We start from the raw sequence: 19956 nt of genomic DNA on the forward strand, positions 1-19956 counted from the left end.
AAAGGAGCAGGCATTTTCACTTACGCTGAAACTAATGCAGGGTAAGCCGCTGGCTTATTAATGTAGCTAGGTGTGGGAGCATTCCACCACCACAGAGCCCAAAAGATGCTAAATGAGAAAAAGAGGCAGTATGAATATAAGAAACAGCAGCAAGAAACAAATTCCTTTTAGGCAGGAGTCATAGGCGCCACTTGATGCTCCGCCTTGTGGAACAGTCACCATGACATGTACTGAAGGCCCAGGGACCGTGCCACTAGGCCAACTGCCAGGTGCTGAATTGGCTGCCCACATCTCCCCCTTTTTTATTTTTCAGTCATAAGGTTGCAAGCTCAAAGCGGAGCTGTTGGATTCCTCGGGAGAGGAGCTTGATGAGTATAGGAAGAAAAATTAATAAGATTAGAACAAGCACAGCAATTCCTATATAAGAATATAGAGTAGAGACTAATGAAGAATTAGAGATATGTGAAGTCATCTGAGAGAGAAAATCAGAGGCCACTGCAGAGGCAGGTAACAAAGCAGAGCCTGACTGTGATATATCTTGAATTTCTTTATTCAAGGTTGAAAGATCTAAACTTATATCACTATTGTTCCAAACTCCTTGCAGATGCATTTGTATCTTATGCCAAGCATGCAAAGATTCATTATATTCTTTAGGTGTAACACAAATCCATTGATATTCAATATGACATCTAAGTAATAATCTTACTTTCAGGCCAAGAAGCTGATTACCCAAGGTTTCAACTGCTTCTTCTAATGCATTTATTTTAGCCTCAAGCTTTTTATCTATATTTTCCTGTGCAGCTAGTGCTAATGTCACATTTCTTGATAAAGCATCTACATATCGGGCGGTGTGAACTTCCTGAACTAGGGCAGTGGTCGCGGCCACAACCGCCCCTATAATGCTAATTAAAGCTGTGATACCTACAATTATTGCTCCAATAATTCTTTTTTGACATTAGAGTGCATAATTAACTTCCTGTAATGCCTGGAGGCCTGGGCTGTCATACCAAGATTCATCAATCTTCACAGGTAACATGACAAAATGTGGCTGCTTTAAAACTAAAATTGTTGCATTATGACCAATATTACTTATACAATTAGTAAGGAGACAACTCATGCAAGAAACTGTATATATATTATTTTCATATAGCACAGTCAGATGATTATCTGATGAATCCACTAAAAGAACAAAAGGGGCTTGCACACAAGCCTGTACATAGAAATGTTGAGATTCTGAGTTCGGTGATAGTGGCCTAATAAGGGTAATGGGTCCAGTGACAGCTAATAATTGCCATAGAAATTGCTGAGGAAAAAACACTTGGTTTTTTCACCAAGTCAGGATTCCATTCACCCATCCTGAGGAATATTGAAAGGCAACTGAATTTTCCTTGGGCTTAGCAGAGTGGCGCTTTGGGTGCCCATATTCCATTTGCCTGAAATCCATGGGCAAATCTATCATTTTGGGAGCAGGGATAGACCAATCAGTAATTTCTTCATTGGTTTGTAAAAGCTTGTATGCAACTCCCACAGGGAAGACACAAGTCATCCATGGGGGAAAACCATGGTTAGGGTCTACAAACTTCCATAAAACATCTGTAGCCAGGGGACAAGGAGATAAGAAAGCTGGGGGTGGATTAGACGAAATTGGGGTTTCTAAAATGGCATTCGGAAAGCCAGGTGCTAGCATGGACATGGTTCACAAGTCACGATTAGGATTGCGGACCGACATTAAGGGAGGCTTGGAAACAGTTTTCATGTGGAGAGTCAGTATACTTGTGCCTAGTTTGCATCATAATACATCCTGCTCTGGGGAAGTGAGAAAGGCTCCTCATAAAGCAGAGGGGGGGTGTATCAGACTTGCCCATGAAAGTGAAACTGGTGTTCACTTGCTTCCTAATGTGTGATGAAGAGGAACCACCTAATAAAGCTGTGTTATTTATAAAAACAGGAACATTAGCATCTTCCCAAGTTGCAGGTTGTAAGAGAGGGGGTTCAGCTAAGTATGCCCAATAAGTAGAAGAACATAAAAGTCCTACCTGGCAGGATAACACGGCTAAAATAGCAATGAACACTGTGGAGGGGGTGACTACTCCTCCCTGTTGAATGACCAAGTTTTCTGCTTGCCCAGTCAAAGCCTTTATCTGACCCCCAGTGGGAACAGGCCCTCTTGTGGTTGACAGCGCTGAAGGTCTATGACAACACGAAGGCCCAAAATCAGAAGTTATTTGCATTCTCTTCATTGGAGGGATCAGACACTCTGGTTTCAGATGACTCTGAGGTGTTTGTGGAGTCTCTGGCCTTGGAGGAGGGAAGGTGGTCAATCTCTTTGGGTGCATGGCGACTGGGTCTGGTTTCAGTTGACTGGACATGTCGGATAGCATGCTCCGGGATCCACAGGGGCAACGTGGTGTCCTGTGGAAAAACACAAGCATAACCTCATCCCCACGTAATTAGAGGGTTGGGTTCTTTCCATTGGTTAGTCATTAAATCCTTCCATTTTACCCAGACCGTAGGCTTTTCTTTAAAGTGCCAATGCCTTTCAGCTGCAGAATGGCCTTGATCATTCAAATTAATAAAATTTAAAACAAAAAGATCATGATTAAGGATTTGATGGGGAGAACTATGGACCCAATCTGAGTCCTCAGGGGCGTGGGAAGATGGTAAAGGCTGTAAAAGTGGAGAGGGGTCACAGTTATTCAACGGTAAACGCTCACAATCTGGTTCGGAGCTAAAGCATCTTTAATAATGTTCCATAATGCAAAGGCATCTATGGGAATGTTACTTGGACCGTGAATGTGATAATACTTCTTCATTTCCATTCCCACTTTAGCCCATGTCTCAAGACTTACAGTTCCTTCCTCAGGGAACCATGGACAACACTCCGGCACAAAATGTAAAAACTTAGAAAGCTGTGTCTTGGTGACTACACAGCCCCGTCGCTTCAGTAGCTGAAGCAAAATTTCTACAAAGAGTCCTCTGTCTTTAGACTCAGTGTGGCACATGCTTCTCAAGTTCTGAGGGGATTACTCACCTGTCCTTTACTCTGTCGTCTCTGCGGAGGGGCTCCCAAAACCCTGAGTGAGAAACCTATCCAGCCCGTTATTTCTGCAAAAATAAAACTACGTTCTGACTACCTTTCAGGTCCCTGTTCAGGCGCCACTTGCCGAGGGCCGGCCTCAGCAATGGTCAGGGTCCTGATAGGGGGGCTGGAGTCGGCGAAAGAAGGAGACAGACACCTTGTTGTGTCTGGGTACGAAGATGGAATCTCCGACCAAGCAGAGCATCAGAGCTTTATTTTTATAATTTTCTGTAACATACGCACTAGCATTCAGGCATACAATGCTAGAATATTTTGGCTAAATCTCAGACATTATTTATTCTTACACAATGATCAATGGGCTAGCAGGGACAGACTCCCTGAAGCGTAGCAAGACACAGTGTTTGGGCAAAGGCATAACAGTTCCTATTATTTAGTACCCAGCAATCTATAACTATTTTTTGTGTTCATGTTTTTTAAATCTGTTAATCATTACCTTTTTGTTTCTTCTAGCTAACTCTTTCAAAGCTATTTATTTCTTCTAGCTAACTCTTTCAAAGCTTGGGAAGGGGGATTTCTGCTTAGTTGACAGATGGCCAGTGGGAGTGAGCAGAAAGGGTGACCTATTGTCTTCTAAGAAAGGAGCAGGCATTTTCACTTACGCTGAAACTAATGCAGGGTAAGCCGCTGGCTTATTAATGTAGCTAGGTGTGGGAGCATTCCACCACCACAGAGCCCAAAAGATGCTAAATGAGAAAAAGAGGCAGTATGAATATAAGAAACAGCAGCAAGAAACAAATTCCTTTTAGGCAGGAGTCATAGGCGCCACTTGATGCTCCGCCTTGCGGAACAGTCACCATGACATGTACTGAAGGCCCAGGGACTGTGCCACTAGGCCAACTGCCAGGTGCTGAATCGGCTGCCCACATGTACCCTAATGTTCATAGCAGCATTGTTCATGATAGTCAAAAGGTGGAAACAATCCTATGTCTGTCAATGCATGAATGTATAAATAAACTGCAGTATATATATACAATGGAATATCATTAAGCCATATAAAGAATGAAGTTCTGATACATGCTACAATGTGGATGAACTTTGAAAACATGCTAAGTGAAAGAAGCCAAACACAAAAGGTCATACACTGTATGATTCCATTCATATTAAATATCAAGAATAAGTAAATCCATACATACAGAAAGCAGGTTGGTACTTACCATGGACTGGGGAAAAGTTACTGCTTAATGGATATGGCATTTTCTTCTGAGGTGGTGAAAATGTTTTGGAACTAGATAGAGGTGGTAGTTACACAGCATTGTAAACATCATAAATGTCACTGAATTGTTCACTTTAAAATTGTTAATTTTACATCATGTGAATTTCACTTCAATACAAAGAAAGAAAGAAAGGACCTATTAAAGAGCACTACCATCCAAATAATATAGATTCTAGAATGAGAGAATAGAGAAAATGGAAGTTAGGAAATCAAATAACTCAAGGAAGTTTTCAATAACTGAAGAGTATCCAAATTAAAGGTCTTCTAAGTGATCAGAACAATGGATTAAAACAGACCTACAACCAGACATCATCATGAAATGTCACAACATTGGAGACAAATATAAGATTCTAGAAGTTGCAAGAGAGGAAAAGATCACATTCAATGAATTAAAAATAAATATGGTTTTCAATTTTAGTAGCACAGGAAGTTAGAAGACAGTGGATTACTATATTCAAAATTCTAAGTGAATATTAGTTCCAACCTGGAATTCTATAACCAGTCAACCTATCAATCATACATAAGGGTAGATTGAAACCATTTTCAAACATATAAGATCTCAAATTTATCTATCATGAACTTTCTCTCAGTAATCTACTGGTGCATGTGCCCTAATAAAACAAGAGAATAAATTAAGAAAGAAGACAACATGGATCCAGAAAACACAAGGGAAGTGAAGGGAATCCCCAGGATGACTGTGAAGGGAGATCCCCAAATGACTGCTGTGAGCAATGACAGGAAATAAGAAACTAACTGGAGAGCATTAGAAAGCCCTGAGAGACAGAAGACCTGAAGTGTTTCACCTTAGGAAGGGGAAATTTACACATGTGGGGTAGTATTTGGGGATAATGTATTGTTTTGTATGTAGAAAAGTAAAAAAAAATATATAGACATAGAAGATAATTACAAGAAGCATAGTGGGGTAGTGGTTAATTCTGGCTCTGCCACATATCTACGTTTTCCTCAAATGTAAAAAAGCAGATGTTAATAATGATAATACCTACCTCATAACATTGTATTGAGCAGTAAATGGGTAATCTACAGAAATATTTAAGAACAGTGCCTATCACAACATGAGAGCTCAAAACATGTGTGTAATTACAGTATACTCCATGACTCAGCTAGAAATAAACCGTAGTCATGATAATATAAAATTGAATTAAATATTCAATAAACTAAAGCTAGAATAATACTGAGGTGAAAGGATTGAAGGGTGAGATGTTTACATGTTTATGGAAAGTGAGGGGAGTATATGAGGAAGGTAAGATATTCTCAATATCCATTACTTAAAAATGCCTAAAAGTTAACCAAAAAATATTGTAATAGAAGCAAACTGTTTAGAGATCATGAATGATAATTACAGAAGAATTAGCTTAAAGAATCAAAAATGGTTGGCTTTTAAATTGAGGAATGGGAGATTAGTAGGAGGCAGGCATCATTATTTTACACTAACACTGACTTTGTAGAACTATTTGATTCCTTAAACTCTGTGTATGAATAACAGATTTAAAAATTAAAATCAGTCTAGAAAGTGATTTACAGAAATTTCTATGAGAATGGAGACAGCTTTGCAGTCTCTAAGGATAACACTGAATAAGCACATATTTCCAGGGATAGCAATGAAGTTCTTTCCGTGGACTGTTACTTGAGCATATCATTTTAGAAAACATCTGACCCTAACTGTCAGCCTTCCTCTGCATTTGGCAGGACTTCCCCTGGCTTTTTGCATCACTGTTAACAGGTGACTAAGAAAAAACATTCCTCCTGTCTGTAGACACTTGTTTATAATGAAAATCAGGGTCCTGGAGCTAGGTTGACAGATGCTCCTTCCAGAAGGTTAATGAGATAAAGGTTCCTCCAGCTGGCCCTTAAACAGAGATTACACCTGAGGGGAAGATAAGCAGATTATTCCAGAAACAGGCACTGCTGCAGTTTCCCCATAAATTAGCACCCTCAATAAGGTAAACCAAGAAGGTTGTCTTCACTCAGTTGATACCAATATTCAAATATGTTTCCCATATCTGTCATTTTATTTATTTAAAAATGAGATTTGGGGTTGTTCTGTGATTGTTACCAGAATTACCAAGGCTCAAAAGCCAGAATGTATTTGGAAACTAGAAGAGCTGTTTTTGTTTTTTGGATTTTTCTCCAAGTTCAAGGAACCAAAGGTAAGTTATTTATATGTCTGTATCTTTCTTAAATTGCTTATCTATAAATTCCATAGAAATGCAGTAATATTTAGAATCTACAAGGCCACCACTTTATCTCAGGGGCCTAGACCAGGGAAGGCCCTGAATAAAATGTTGGTTCACTGATTGATTTAACGTAAAGGAAAAAAAAAAAAGATGGGGAGGGTTCACTTGATTGAACAAAAATGTTAAGTGCGATTTTTGTTAACACAATAGAAGATGACTTGCACCCTTTGAGTGTTAAAAAACACTGAATGCAAATTAGTATCATTAATATTAATAACATCAAGCAGGTCTGTTACGTAGATTAACCAATTCACTTATCCACTTAAACAAACAAATAAAATCTAAAACATGAAATTAGTATTTTAAGTCATTCATGATCAGACAAAAAATATTTATTACCTTCTCGTAATTAAATCATTAATTGCTTTAGCTTAGAGAATGTCAAGTGTGCTTCATCTTCACAGTTCTTGATGACAACCAACTCAAAAACTTGGCTGTTTTCAAAGTAGTATGCATAAAAGAACATGGCAGTGTACTGGTCTTAAGGCAATTCTTAAACTGAATATGAAATTAAAGCAAGCACCCAACAGGTATATTTAAGAAAAATAAAGTATTTTTATTTTTTGAAACCTGAAAAAAGCTTGACCTTTTTATTAAAGATAAGCTGATTCATTACAGTGAATTCAATCTTTCTAGGACCTTAGAAATCAGTAATGTTCAGTTCTTCTTTAGAGACAACATCTTTAGACAGTTAACATGTTAATGGAAGCATTGTTTTGAAGATGTCCAAAGAAAAGTAAAACAAATAAGTTGTCGCATTTGTAAGTCACAAAATAACCATTATTCCATCAGTTACTTCTTAGTGGTTACATTTGGAGGGAGAAAAATTTTTCTAGAAAAGATGGTATTAACATTTCCTTTATGTTTTGTTAGCTATGAATGATAGTGGATAAGCAAAAGTTTAGTTATATTTTCTTTCAATTTTCAATTACATATTTTTTTATGTTTATAAATACATATTAATTACTAACCAATGATAAGATTCCAGTGTGTTCTGAACTGAATCTGCTAAAGCCAACCAATTTGTCTGCGTCATAGACTTGACCAGGCAAATCAGTTTTGTTTGCTTAATTATGTTAACCAATTTAACTATTTTTTCTATTTGCTTATATTACTTATCATCCCTAACACACTGTTATAAATAGAATAATTATATATAGCAAGTTAAACCAAATAAGTTCACCAAAAACCCACTACAATTTTCAATATGCCTACTTCCATAACTGCATAATAAAAAAATCCTAATATGTTACTTGTTTGGGGCTTTTTATTCTGTAAGAATTTCTGTTCATCTTCATTTTGTGATGTCTATATTAGAGTACCTCAGTCAAACTGGTTTCCCATTTGTGACTAATTAGCCATCATATTTACATAGAAAATGGTTTGTGAGAAGAGAAGAAGGGTTCAGTTAACTACAACTAGCTGTTAAGTGAGTGTTTAGGTCAATTCAACAGTTTTATTTTTTTAAATATATATATATATTATTTGAATAAAAAAGATACGAAAAAATTAGCAATAATCCTTCTATCCAAACCCAACCTATGTTAACACCTACATATGTTTCTTCAGTCTTTTTCTAGATAGGCTTATTTAAATTTTACGTAATTGAAATTCTATCACTCACAATTTTACTTCAGGCATTTTGTACTTCTACTACAATATATGAATGTTTTGCATTACTATCTATTTTAGACAAGCATTATTTTATTGGCTGCACAATGTTCCTTTAGGTAGACATCTCATGATTTGCTTTATCTGAAGACTCAAAAGAGGAATAATTGTTTCTACTAATTTGTTATTATAAAAACTAAAGTAAAATTGTTGGGTCAAAGCAATATAAACAATTATATGGTATGTGATTCCTGTTGCCAATTGCATCTCCAAAGGTTTCCTATGCCCTTAGGTGATTTTTCCCAATTTAATTTCACAGAGTGTTTATTTACCATGGACCCAATATCAAACACTAAATATAAAGAGATTCAAAGACATGCTGGTTTTCAAAATGTTCCTTTAAGTTTTGCAGATTCTGCATATAGTCTTTCTTGAGCTACATAAATGTGAAAATGGCTTTGGTTTCACAAAGTTCATTAAATAAAATTGTTTCAGTCCAACAAAAGAAAGATAGTTTAAGAATTTCCAAGAACAATTACTTCAAGATACCAAGGCTCTTCTCGCCAGGATTCATAATGGGGATGCCAGTTGCTATGACGTGCATGGCACTGCTTTATGCTCTTACCTTTCCAATTCACATGAATAATTTCGTCTCATTTCTTGTGATATTCTGATGTGTGGGAGACGGAGGAAAGAGAGAAAATCTACTCTTGCCAAGCCCTATAATGGAAATGGTATTTATCAGAGTATGTCTTTTACATTACATTTGGTTATACTAAATGAAACGTTTAACTAAGTTATTATTAGTTCACCAAGGTAGGGTAATTATTTTAGTAACTGTGAAATGTCAGGAAATTTGCATTTGGAGACATTCTACTTCTTGTAAGTTCTTTACCACAGGGATATGTTCTCATTTCATAAAATTACACTGAAAGGTATTTTCCCTCATTGTGGCTCCATTTACAGAGAACACGTCTTCACTTGTATCCTTGAGATGCCTGCCAAATGGCAATCACCTAACATTGTAGTGCCTATACTTTGTTCATCTGTGCTGCAGTCTCAAGGTAGTGGTATTTAAAAGGTTCAAGACAGATTTTTTTTCCCAATTATATCTGATATGTCCTTATAGTCAAAGCTGTGTAAATTGAAGACACTGTGTACATATGAACAAAATGTGGCAACACACTTGAAGCCATTTATTAAATTAAATAGTTGCTTTAAACAATAAAAAGCATTTTCTGCCTTATGCTTGTTTCGCTAATCACATTAAAGGACTATTAAATGTGTGAGCTAATTAGGCAGGGTTGACATGACCTATTACTTTCTAGGTCATTTCTGTCAATTATGACAGTGCAGTCTCCTCAAATTTCAACTGTATTTGCATGCTAATCATCATTGGAAATTCAGATCCTATATATCTTTGGTGCCACAATCATTTTCACAGATTTTATGCTGTTATAAAGGACTCCATCTGAGGACCAAGGACTTCAAAGTTTGTTTTTCACAATAATTGCTATATTTATATAGCTCAGTACATACATTGTAATGACCATAATAAAAACTCTGGACTCATCACTATATTGTGAAGTATCAAACTCCGGGGTGACCGAGGTCCCTTCCACACCACCTCTCCTTGCCTCAAGGGTAGAAAATGCACTTCTGCAGTTGTGGGGAGGGAACTGGTTACACCAACCCCTAAAATACCACAAAACAGTTTGTTGAAAGAAAGGAAAAATATCCAACTACAATGTGAGTTTTAACCTTTCAAAGTTAACAGTTTTCAACAACCTCTGGGTCTGAGCTCACTGTCAGAGAAGATCTTTTCATCTAAGGCTGTGATTTCAGCACCGCAAAACAAGAGCACTGAGTCAGATAAAACCATTTTAATAATGGATGGGGGTGGGAGAACGCACTCTTTGCTCTGAGTTCAGAGCAACCTACATGCAAAAGCTTATCTTACAATGAGTTGTTGTGGTTGATTGGCACAGCCCTGGTAATGAGAATTCATATATGGAAATGCCACTGGCAAGCTCTGAACTAGGGCATGCACCTCTGTAATTATTTATTTAGAATGTATTCCCCTTGCTGCATCTCACATCTGGCCACAGCAAGTGTAGGAAGAATATGAAAGAGCTACAAAATAGTGATAAAATGCCACTAAGCATATGATTGTATTCAGTAGGTTAAAATTCTTCCCTTTACACTGTTATTCTTGAGAAAACAAAGTCTTTCCGTGTGTCTTTGTGACATCATCCCCATTCATTCTGACTTGGTTTTCTTCATTCAGTCATCTTAAGTCCCCTTTCTGCAGCCTCTGCTGTCATGTATTTTCATAACTGCTTCTAGAAGAATGGTAAAAGGAAACTAACCCAAAAGGCAATTTTTGTGGAGAAAAGTCAGGATCTCAAAAATTAATGAAAAGTTTCCATTTCAGAAATACTTTAACTTTACGCAGAAAATAACATGTGTGGGGCTAATTTGTCTGTCTTAGTTTCCTGCTGAATTTATGAACAAACAAGTTACATTTAATGAAGCCCTACTATGAAACCCAGTGGATCTATGCCTAACTCATTGTATTCAGACCAGCTCAGATCTGATCAAAACACTTTGAAGACAATAATCATGTTAATAATTCTTTAGGTTAATATCACACTTTTCTTATACATGCTCAAGCAAATTTTAATTAATCTTACTTTTTAAGATTTCCTGAATGGTCAACAATATGCTCATTTCTGGTGAGGAAGCTTAGGCAGAGGATGCTAAGAAATGTTCCTAAAGTCTCATCAAAATACCCCAGTGCCTCAGCCTCTCCAAATTGCTCCAATTCATCAGCCCCATCCAGGCCTCAGTCTCCTGGGTATCAATCCTAGGCCCCATGGTCAGATCATGAACATCTCTCAAAAGTCTTCTTGTTTTACAACAGAAACCTTACTCCTTGACCTTCAGCCCCTCCTGCTTGGTTAATCCCACTCTGGGAAACTCAACTTTCACTTTTCCACTTTGATCCCTGAGCTGCCAAGCGTTACTAGAGAAACCCAATAAACAGAATACTTCCATGAAACAGGTTCATCCAGCGTAACCTTAGCTGGGCCCTCCAAGCCATTCCACGGCCTTATTCGTCTCTGATTTCCTGACTTAGTCCCCTAACCAGATTTACAATCCTTCTCCCTCTCCTACAGCCTAAAGCCCATTAACAAGCCCATTCACAGAAGCGATAATTACAGAGCAGTTAAGAGCAAAAGCTTTTAAGGGCTTCACAGAACAGGATTTAAGTCTCTGCTCAGTCACCTACTAGCTATGTGACCTTGGCAAGTTGCTCATTCTCATACATTATCTCTATTTTATGTTTTCCTCATCTATAAAACAGGAATAATAATAGTGTCTGCCTAATGTGGCTGTGATGAAGACCAATGAAATAGTCAAATATGCTCAATAAAAGTGAGCTACTAAAATAACTGCAACTAGTCTGCCAATAGTATTACCCCCTCCTCTTACTTAGTGAGAAGATTGAAGTCATTTGACTTCTGTTCTTTCCACTCCAAAGTTTCTCTGAATCTTTATCCAAATTCTTCTCATTCTCCCTTGTTTCAGAGAAAATAAAAAGGCTTCAGCTATTTGCTGATGTTAACCCTATCTACCCCGATTTTAATTTCATGTACAACCAATTCTCCCAAGACCTTCCTTTGCCAGTCTCCTCTTCCACTGACTTCACTTCCTCAGCCTAGAGACATTAATGCAGTGGTTCTCCACGTGGGTAGAAACACCAATTCTGGGCCTCCAGCTCTGAAGATTCTGATTTAATTGGCCCAAGTAGCAAAGCTTTTTTAAGCAGCCATGTGTGAGAATTGCTTTAATAGCTTTTTTTTTTAAGTAAATGTTATATCATAATTATATTTTCAGTTTGGAGGAAAGTGTCTCATTATTTAATAGAGTTCTTAGAATGATTTGCATAATCATTCTCTTTTTTTAGATTATTTCAATCTTTTATCCATTCTGAATAAAACAGTCCTAAAATCTATTAGGGCACAAATAGGTTACAAGAATGCGTATTTTGAAAATTCTGCAGATTATTCCGATAAGCATGCTGTTAAAAACTACTTAAATGCTCCATGAGGTCAGAGACCATGTCCATCTAGTTCTCCTTGCTATCATCAACACCCTCTTTCTGGCACAAACTACTCTGTGTCCTGTGTAAATCTTATTTCATGCCATCATCTTCCATACATATCTTTAAAGGCAGGAATTTTGGTGTCATCTAAGGCATCCTTCTCTTCCTCGTATCCAATTTGTCACCTAATTCTACCAACCAGTGGTGTGCTGAAAAATGTTTAGCAACCAGCTCTTGAGGAAGAAAAAATACCTTATTTGTAGTGTTTACCGATGTCCATGGTGTAAATACACCTACCATGTCCAATTTAAAACTACCAATATGACAGGAACTGAGAGCCAGTATGGGCCTATTTCAGCGTACTATTGATTTATCAGTTTTAGTGCACAAGTGCCTCTTTAATCCAGTTTCAACTTCATCCCATGGCCTGTTTCAATTTGCTAAAGCTACCAGAATGCATGTACCAGAAATAGATTGGCTTTTACAATGGTGATTTATTAGCTTACAAATTTACAGTTCTAAGGCTGTGAAAATGTCCAATTCAAGGCATCAACTGGAGAATACCTGGATTCTGAAGACAGGCTGTGAGCATCTGGGACTCCTCTGTCACATGGCAAGGCACATGGCCAGCGTCTGCTGGTCCTTCCTTCCCGGATTTCGGATTTCATTGCTTTCAGCTCCTGGTTCCAGTGGCCTTCTCTCTGAGCTTCTGTGGGTCCTCTCTCAGCTTCTCCGGGGCTTTTCTCTCCAAACTCACTTGGCTTTTTCTGTCCTTTGTCCTCTCATAAAGGACTCCAGTAAAAGGATTAAGACCTACCTTGGGTGGGCTGCATCACATCTCAATTGAAATAACCTAACCAAAATGTCCCACCCACAACAGGTCTGCACCCAAAGCAGTGGATTAAAAGAACATGGGCTTTTCTGGGGCACATAATAGCCTCTAAACCACCACACTCTCAGTCCTCTAAATCTACTGCTTGGGACCACTCAGGTCCTATGACCTTTGACATGTCCTTTTCCCAAACCCAAGAGAACTGTCCAGTCAGTGCCAACTCTTGTCAATACTATTTAAGAAATAGTATTGACTTTCTTTAGTTTTAACTGGCCTTGTTATCCATTATACACCACCTTCCCCTTCTTGAAAACAAGAAAAGAACTATCAAATTCTCCCCCTGCCTTCAGAATAAACTCCAAATAATTTCATTTGAAGCCGTTTATTAACTGGCCTCCACCTTCCTTTCCAGTCTTACTTATAAAGACTGCTTGAGGCTCTGCCATGGGCTAGACTCAGTGCTTTATACAGGTTTCCTTAAATGGAAAATACACATCAAGGGTGTATAAAGAAATCTATATAATTTAAACAATTAATAATAAAATTCCCACCCCCAGATTAAATAGTATCTTAGTATATAGAATCTTAGAAGTCCTCCTATGCTCTCCCAAGATCTCTTCCCATTTGTTCCACGCCAAAGGTACCACTGTCATAAATTTCGTGTTAATCATGTCCATGCTAGTCTTTAGTATTTCCATCAGTGGCTATATCCCTTAAATAATATATTTCTTGTTTTTGCTTGTTTTTGATCTTTACATAAGTGAAATAATGCTGTTGTGTTCTCCTATGACTTGATTCTTTGACCCAACGTCATATTTCAAAGATCCATCCATATTGTTGCATATAATGGACTCTGAGACAAAACCTTACCTGTTACTCTCCATCTCAGTGCATTTCCTGAGAAGCAGGAGTGAAAAAAAAGGGGAGTGAGGCAATTAAAAAGGGAGAGTCAACATAATGATGCTTTCCAATTGGTCTTAAGTACAACTGATCACCTGGTCTCAGAGGACCATCTACAAAATCTCAGGACAAATTTCCTGAGCGTGGGGGCCTGGGGGTAAATGGAGAAGAAGTCATCTGAGGTCTCCTCAAAGGTTTGACTCAAACATTAACTTCCCTGCACCTCCAGTGTGCACATCTATGGATTGCCAGTAAGTACTCATTCTTCTCACACCCCAGCAGCAATGGAAGATTCTCAGGCAGGAGACAATAGGCGCCATGGCATGGGTGTGAAGTGAGGAGCTGTGGGCTTATTTCTCCTACAGTGGCTTAGAGCCTATAAGGAGTTAACTCCAGAGAGAGGTGAAACTAAGAGAGCTGAGATGGTACATGAGAGGTGTCGGAGACACACTCTTGCCTGGTGTGAATATAATCACAACGTATTGGTTCTTCTCTTGATGGACTTTGCTATTACAGCTAACATTGGTACAAACACCCATGTATGTGTGCCCTAGGATATTGACTTAGGGGAGGAATGCTGGGTCACAAGGTATGCATGACTTCAATTTTACCAGGTAACAACAAGCAGTTTTCTGTGTTTGTTCCATTTGCACTTCCAGCAGCAGTGGGTCAGAGGTCCTCTTCTTCCAAATCCTTACTCATGATTAGTATTGCCTGACTTTTTATTGACTCAGAGGAATTCTTTTAAAATTCTGAATGCCCACCCCTTTGAAGTTATGTATCATTCAAATATCTTCTCCCAACTTGTAGCTTGTCTTTTTACTCTCTTAATGATATCCTTTGTTGAACAGACATTCTCAATTTTAATGTAGTTGAATTTAACAGTCTTTTAATTTCATAGCTTGTATTTTTTTATCTTGTTTAAGAAATCCTTCCTTGTTGCAAGTTATGAAAGTATTCTTTTATATAGTCTTATAAAAGTTGTATAGTTTTGCTTTCATATTTAAGACAATTATTTGTGTGATGTGAAGTAAGGAAAGAATTTCATTTTCCTAATATCAATTATTTTAGCACCATACATCGGATAGTTTCTCCTTTATCCTTTGTTCTGTTATGGCCTTCTGTCATAAGCATGGGTTTATCTAGGATATTTATTCCATTGTATTATCCTTGAGCCAATTTCACATTGTTTTAATTATTAAAAATTTATAATGATCTTAATATCTTGTAAAGAATGTTTTCCTGGCCTTGTTCTAGTTCCACAGAAGTGTCTAACCCTTTGCTTGTCCATAATATAGGCTAAAATTAACAATTAGCTCATTCAGTTCCACAAAACACTTTGTTGGGGGTTGATAGGAATTGTGTTAAATCTAGAGATCAATTTGGTGAGAACTGATACCTTTATAATGTTGTCTTCCTATATAGAAATATGGAAAATCGTTCCTTTTATCAAATACATTTTAATAAATTTGCATGACTGTTTTAATAAATAGTTTCCACATCTTAGATTTATCCCTAGGTATTTTATATTAATTATGATATTGTAAATGGTATTTTTATTACATTTTCTATGTGAAGAGGCAATGGAGATTTTCACATTGGCTTTGTATTCCATAGCCTTGCTGAACAATCTAATTAATTCTGAAAAGTCACTAATAATTCTTTGAAGTTTTCTATTTAAAAATCATTTCATTTGTGAATAAAGAGAATTTTGTTCCTTCCTTTTCAATCGTTCTGTCTTTCATTTCTCTATATTTTCATAAGCCATCCAGTATAAAGAAAAATAGTGAGAGCAGGCATCCTTACCTTGTTACTTATCTTAAAAGGAATGCTTTCATATTTCACCATCAAGCATGATGCTTGTTTTGGCTTTTTTGTTTGTTTGTTTTGTTTTTGTAAATGCCCTTTATCAGGTAAAGAAAGTTCTTTTCTATTTCTAATTTGTTAAGAGTTTTGTTTATTTAATCATGAATAAATCAGAAATTCAATGATTAATTCTACTGTATCTATTGGGCTTATCAAATGTTTTTTGTTGTTGTTTTTTTTTCTGTTTTAATTCATTAATGTGATAAATTGCCTGTAATTGTCAAATATTAAACCAACCCTAAATTCCTTAGATAAATCTAATTTGGTCATGATATTTTAAACTTTTTATGGATTGCTGGATTCAACGTGCTAATATTTTATTTCAAATTGTTACATTCAAGATTGGATCACAATTTTTTTTCTCACACTTTACTTGTCAGATTTTGTAAGAATTTCTATGAAACTGCAATATTTTTTCCTTGAATGTTTGTTAATGGGGGATGTAATAGATTCAAACCAGCACAGGTTCTTTATAAGGAATCTTTTTAACTTTCCAACTGTATGGAGTTTTTCAGTCATTTTTAAAAACTGATTTCTAGTTTAATACCTTGTTGGTCTGAGATAACATATATCAATCCTTTTAAATTTACTGAAAATCCATTGTATAGCCAATTTTTTATATGTTCTCCCTGTACTCAAAAAAGAACATACATTTTAGAGCTTGGAAATAAAATGTTCCATATATGTCTATTAGGTCAAGTTTGATCGATAAGGATCTATATCCTTATTTATTTTATCTGCTTGAGCTATCAGTTTCTAAGAAAGATACCTTAAAACACACCTATTATTGTCGGTTTTTCTTTCTTCATAATTCTGTCAATTTTTGTTTTATAAATTTTGAGATTATGTTAAGTGTGTGAAATTTTAATGTATTACATCTTTCTAATGATTTTTAATTTTTATCATTATGATGTGTCTATATTCATCTTTGAATGCTTTCTGCCTAATAATGAACTTTATCTCCTAGCATGCTGGAACTGGCTCATGGTAAAGTGCAAGAGCCAATACACATCTCTTCCAAATTCAGCATTCAGTTATGTCATATTGGTAGCTTGAAAACAGCCTTGGTGGGAGTATTAATATAATGGAAATCAGCTTATGTTATGTTTCAACCCCACTGCTCCCAAACCCAGAACCAGTTATTAAACATTTACGAGCATACCCCTGACTTCATGTGATAGTAATATAACTGTACCAATTTTCATTTGATTAGTGTTTGTGTATTATAACTTTTTTCTATCCTTTTAATTTCAACCTCTCTGTATCTTTTTATTTAGATGTGTCTCTTCAAACCTTATATAGTGGGACTTTTTAAAATCCAGTCTGATAATCTGTCTTTTAACTGGAACATTCTGTCCATTTACATTTAATATAATTATTCATGTATTCAGGTTTAAACTTCCCATCTTATTTTGTGCTTCTATTAATTCCACCCACACTATTTTTTCCTCTCTTTTCTTAGGTTTGTTTGGATTAACTTTGCATTTTTTTAATCATTCTATTTTGTTTTCCTCACTAGTTTGGAAGTTATGCATAGTTTCTCTTCTTTTAGTGGTTACTCTGGAAATGATGACATTGGTATTTATCATATCAAAGTCTGACATTAATCAATACCATTACTCTTCTTCCTGATAATACAAGGGCCTTATTGTACTTTAACTTCATTCACACCCTTCCCAACTTGCATGTCATATTTTAATCATTTATTCCATTTTTTAAAAATGTACATTGTTTACATTTATTCAGGTTTTCTATTTATTCTTGGGTCTGTGCTGATAAGTTCTACATTTCTATGAATCAAGGTATTTCATCTAAGTGAATTTTTGGAATAAATGTATTCACAATACCTCTTATTAACTGTTTAATCTTCATAGCATCTTTATTCTTTAATCTATCAGTTGCTACATTTGGATATGTCATCTGGTTATCTGCTGAAATTTATGCTGTTTGAGAGCAAGAATCTTGTCACAAACCTCCTTTATATATTGGGTTGCCAGATAAAATACAGGATACCCAGTTAAATTTCAATTTCTGATAAACAATGAAAAGTTTTGTAGTATACATATGTCCCAAATATTGCACGGAACTTAAACTAAAAAAAAATTATTTGTTGTTTATCTGAATTTAAAATCTGAGCATTCTGTATTTTTATTTGCTATATCTGTCAGATCACAATAATAGCTAACAATGTGCCAGGCCTTCTGCAAAACTCTTGACATCTATTTTTTTCATTTACTCTTTAAAATGAAACTTAGCATCAATTTCCTCATATAATCTTCAAAACAAAGCAAAACCATATAACATGAGAACACTAATCTGTTAGTGTTCTAGTGTTCTAGCATTAGAATTATTATTATCCCCTTTTTAGGTTAGAAGACTAAAGCATAGTGAGATTAATTATTTTCCCAAGTTCAGGAAGTGGTTCAGGAAGGGGCAAAATTATCTTACTGTAATCTCAGCCCCCCAGAGAGATAAAATAAAATTCACTTACTCTGCAAGAATTGTGATATCCGTATTTGTCAGAACATTTAACAGGAAGAGATTTACAGCTGTTTCTGTTTAATCTATTCCAGTTCTGCTCTCCTTGAGTAGTTAGAATTTCATTATTTGGTGGCAATATATGTAACAATGCTGTATATGCAGTACTTCTCTAATTCTTTGAGAGAATGGAGCACTGATTTTCATTCATAGTTGGGAATGGTGTTGCTGAACAAATACCAGTTTGGGAGATAAGGCTGTGATGGCATCCAATTTTCAAATGCTTCAGGGATGGAAATGGTATGGCATCCACCCCATGTATTAGTGATAATCAGCTTGCATGCTGACCATTGTTAGAGTTTACTTACTTCGTATTTCTTTAAAGGAAATCACTGCAAGTTTACTTAATTCCTAAGTCCCTCTTTTGTATAATTCATCCCAATACATTTGACTCTCAGGCCACAGGCTGAGGCTGACATTGTTTAAGTTTAATTGGGAACTACATGTAGGAGGAGAAGGGGAAAGCAAATTGTAGAAGCTTCCGTGTACTCCACTTGATCATGCAGAAAACAGTGTGCTTAAAACCCATGCAATTTTCTGAAATAGCATCAAACAACGTATTTGGTAAATCTGTGTAATTTGTTGATAACATATGTTGAACATATGTTAAGCACAAAGCACATTTAGTCGCCTTTGCTCTTTGAAGAAAATTTCTCAGGTGTATAATTGAGAATTTTTACTAATGTAGGGGGAGGCAGGGATAAAATAAATCACAAACCCAAGCAGAGCATTTGCATAAAGGCCACAGCCCCTCACTCTTTTTTTGGTAAGGTCAGGGAAACTTATGCAGAATTAAATTATGATTTTTTTAAAAACTTACCATCATTATTCATTGGTCTTGAAATGTTATCCACTTTCTCTCTATGGAGTTCTGTTCTCTAAATGTAGATTTTTGTTCTGTATTAATTCCAGTAATTTTTGTCTCTGCTCCTTTAATTCATTCATTAAGACATTGAGCCTTTTTCCCTGAGGAAAGCATAATGGGCTCCCTAAGTACTTATACCAATGGCTGTTGCTTGCATAGCAAAGTTTCCCTGAAAGCCCCATCCTCCTTTTACTGCTGTGTGTATCATCGCTGTATTTACAGTAGGCCTACATCGTAATCTCATAGTGTTAGATGGCTAGAAAATGTTCCTCTAGAAGAGAGGATTTGGAAAGGAGTGGTCCACACTGGTTGATAAGGATCTACTTGAATATATAACCGGGAAAACTGAACAAAGCTTAATGAACAAAGCAGAACCCTGAAGTCAAACTTTACAAGCATTCTACAACTGTACTCGAAGGGAAAAAATAAACTCTTCAGTGACATGACAGGGTGATGCTGTGACCTACAATAGTTTCCAGGATGCTGGTCAGCATCGAGGCCATGTAGACACCACACTAGAACCTGCAGTAGAAAAGATACTCTTGACTGAAGGGCTATAGGCTTCACATTAGCTAGTAGACATTCTTCGGGCAATACAAACCTAATGTAAAACACTAAATAAATGGTCAAAAGCCCAGTATTTCAGAGCTGCTACTGCCGTCCTGGGC

The 19956-nt window shown here is 36.5% G+C and overlaps 1 protein-coding gene across 2 annotated transcripts in view; it reads left to right on the plus strand.

Moving 5' to 3' along the window:
- The first annotated feature begins 6414 nt into the window (after positions 1-6414).
- IMPG1 (interphotoreceptor matrix proteoglycan 1) overlaps positions 6415-19956 on the plus strand; it is a 145021-nt gene continuing 131479 nt past the window's right edge. For both annotated transcript variants that reach the window (XM_037844082.1, XM_037844083.1), the window contains exon 1: positions 6415-6481. In XM_037844082.1, the coding sequence (XP_037700010.1) occupies positions 6415-6481 (67 nt within the window). The remainder of the gene's footprint in view (positions 6482-19956) is intronic.

This window comes from Choloepus didactylus, chromosome 7 (assembly GCF_015220235.1).
Source record: "Choloepus didactylus isolate mChoDid1 chromosome 7, mChoDid1.pri, whole genome shotgun sequence".
Lineage (NCBI taxonomy): Eukaryota > Metazoa > Chordata > Mammalia > Pilosa > Megalonychidae > Choloepus > Choloepus didactylus.